The 1,500-nt window shown below is 42.5% G+C and overlaps 1 protein-coding gene across 1 annotated transcript; it reads left to right on the top strand.

The window, feature by feature from the left end:
• The first annotated feature begins 317 nt into the window (after positions 1-317).
• LOC102985988 (olfactory receptor 2M2-like) lies at positions 318-1,239 on the top strand. The gene is given in 2 exon segments (XM_024121709.2): positions 318-989; positions 991-1,239. Coding segments are annotated over 2 exon segments (921 nt in total).
• Positions 1,240-1,500: the final 261 nt, after the last annotated feature.

Genomic DNA, 1,500 nt, shown 5'->3' with positions numbered 1-1,500 from the left:
CAGATGCTGTGGTTTGCATTGATATCTTGTTTAATAATCACAACTTAATTTAAAAGTTATTTCTACTATGTAAAGGAAATAAAATGAAGCACGTAGAAATAACCTGTCAGAGGACATGCACGTTGGTAGTGGCGGAGCTTGAGTGTGATTAATGCCACCTGACTGCAAAGTCTCTGCTCATCCTTTTCCCGTCCTGACCGTATCGTGTATGTTGGTTTACCAGGGTACCACACATAGAGTGGACAGTGAATAAGTAACTGTCCCAGATATTTAACATTTATAACTTCTTGTGGTTCTAGATAAAGAAAATATTCATCATGGAATGGGTGAATCAGACATTTAGCCCTGACTTCATCTTGATGGGAATTTTTAGTCACATGCCCACTCATATCTTTCTGCTCTCTCTGGTCCTGGGCCTCTTCACAGTGGCGCTCTTGACAAACGCTGTCATGGTTCTCCTCATCTACCTGGACACCCGGTTCCACACCCCCATGTATTTCCTCCTCAGCCAACTCTCCCTCATGGACCTCATGCTCATCTGCACCACTGTCCCCAAGATGGCCTGCAACTACCTCTCTGGCAGGAAGTCCATTTCTGTAGCAGGATGTGAAGCCCAGATATTCTTCTATGTGTCCCTATTTGGTGCTGAGGGCTTCTTGTTTGCTGTCATGGCCTATGACCACTATGTTGCCATCTGCTACCCTCTTCAGTACCCTAATCTCATGAACTGGAAAGTCTGTGGACTCATGGCTGCCTCCTCATGGATCCTTGGTGTCTCTGATGGGATTGTTGATGTAGCTGCTACTTTGTCCTTCTCCTGTTGTAGCTTCCGAGAAATATCCCTGTTCTTCTGTGATATCCCGGCACTCCTACCTCTCTCATGCACAGATACTTCCACAATTGAAACATCTATTTTTAGCTGTTGTGTATTAATGCTCCTCTTCCCTTTGTCACTCATCATTATCTCCTACACACATGTAATTATAACGTGTGGGCCGCATGAGTTCTGGGGAGGGTCGGCACAAGGCTTTCACCACCTATACTTCACACCTTATTGTTGTAGTGATGTATTACGGAGCAGCTATGTTCATGTATATGCGGCCCACTTCTAAGCGTTCCCCAACCCAGGACAGGATGGTGTCAACCTTGTACACCATTCTCACTCCCGTGCTGACTCCACTTCCATATAGCCTCTGGAACAAAGATGTGGCCAAAGGTACTAAGGAAGGGGAAATCTAGAGAATAAATTGAATAATGGTTTACAAGGACTTCTTTTCTCTCATAACTACTCTCTCGCACATTCATTTATGAAAAACAAACACATGATTTAGCAACAAATATACAGACCATTTTCCTAAATTATTTACAGCCATCAGAGTTGATGGACTCTGGGTACACATTCAGTTAATTGGTATATTTTGCATTCACTGTATATTCATCTTAGTTTTAAGGATAAATCAATTAAAGTTCTTGAAAAGTGAAAAATTATGTTAATAAACA

The sequence above is a fragment of the Physeter macrocephalus genome, chromosome 18, assembly GCF_002837175.3.
Source record: "Physeter macrocephalus isolate SW-GA chromosome 18, ASM283717v5, whole genome shotgun sequence".
Classification (NCBI taxonomy): Eukaryota; Metazoa; Chordata; class Mammalia; order Artiodactyla; family Physeteridae; genus Physeter; species Physeter macrocephalus.
Note: the sequence above shows the minus strand (reverse complement) of the source record. Positions and strands in the feature narration are given on the sequence as shown.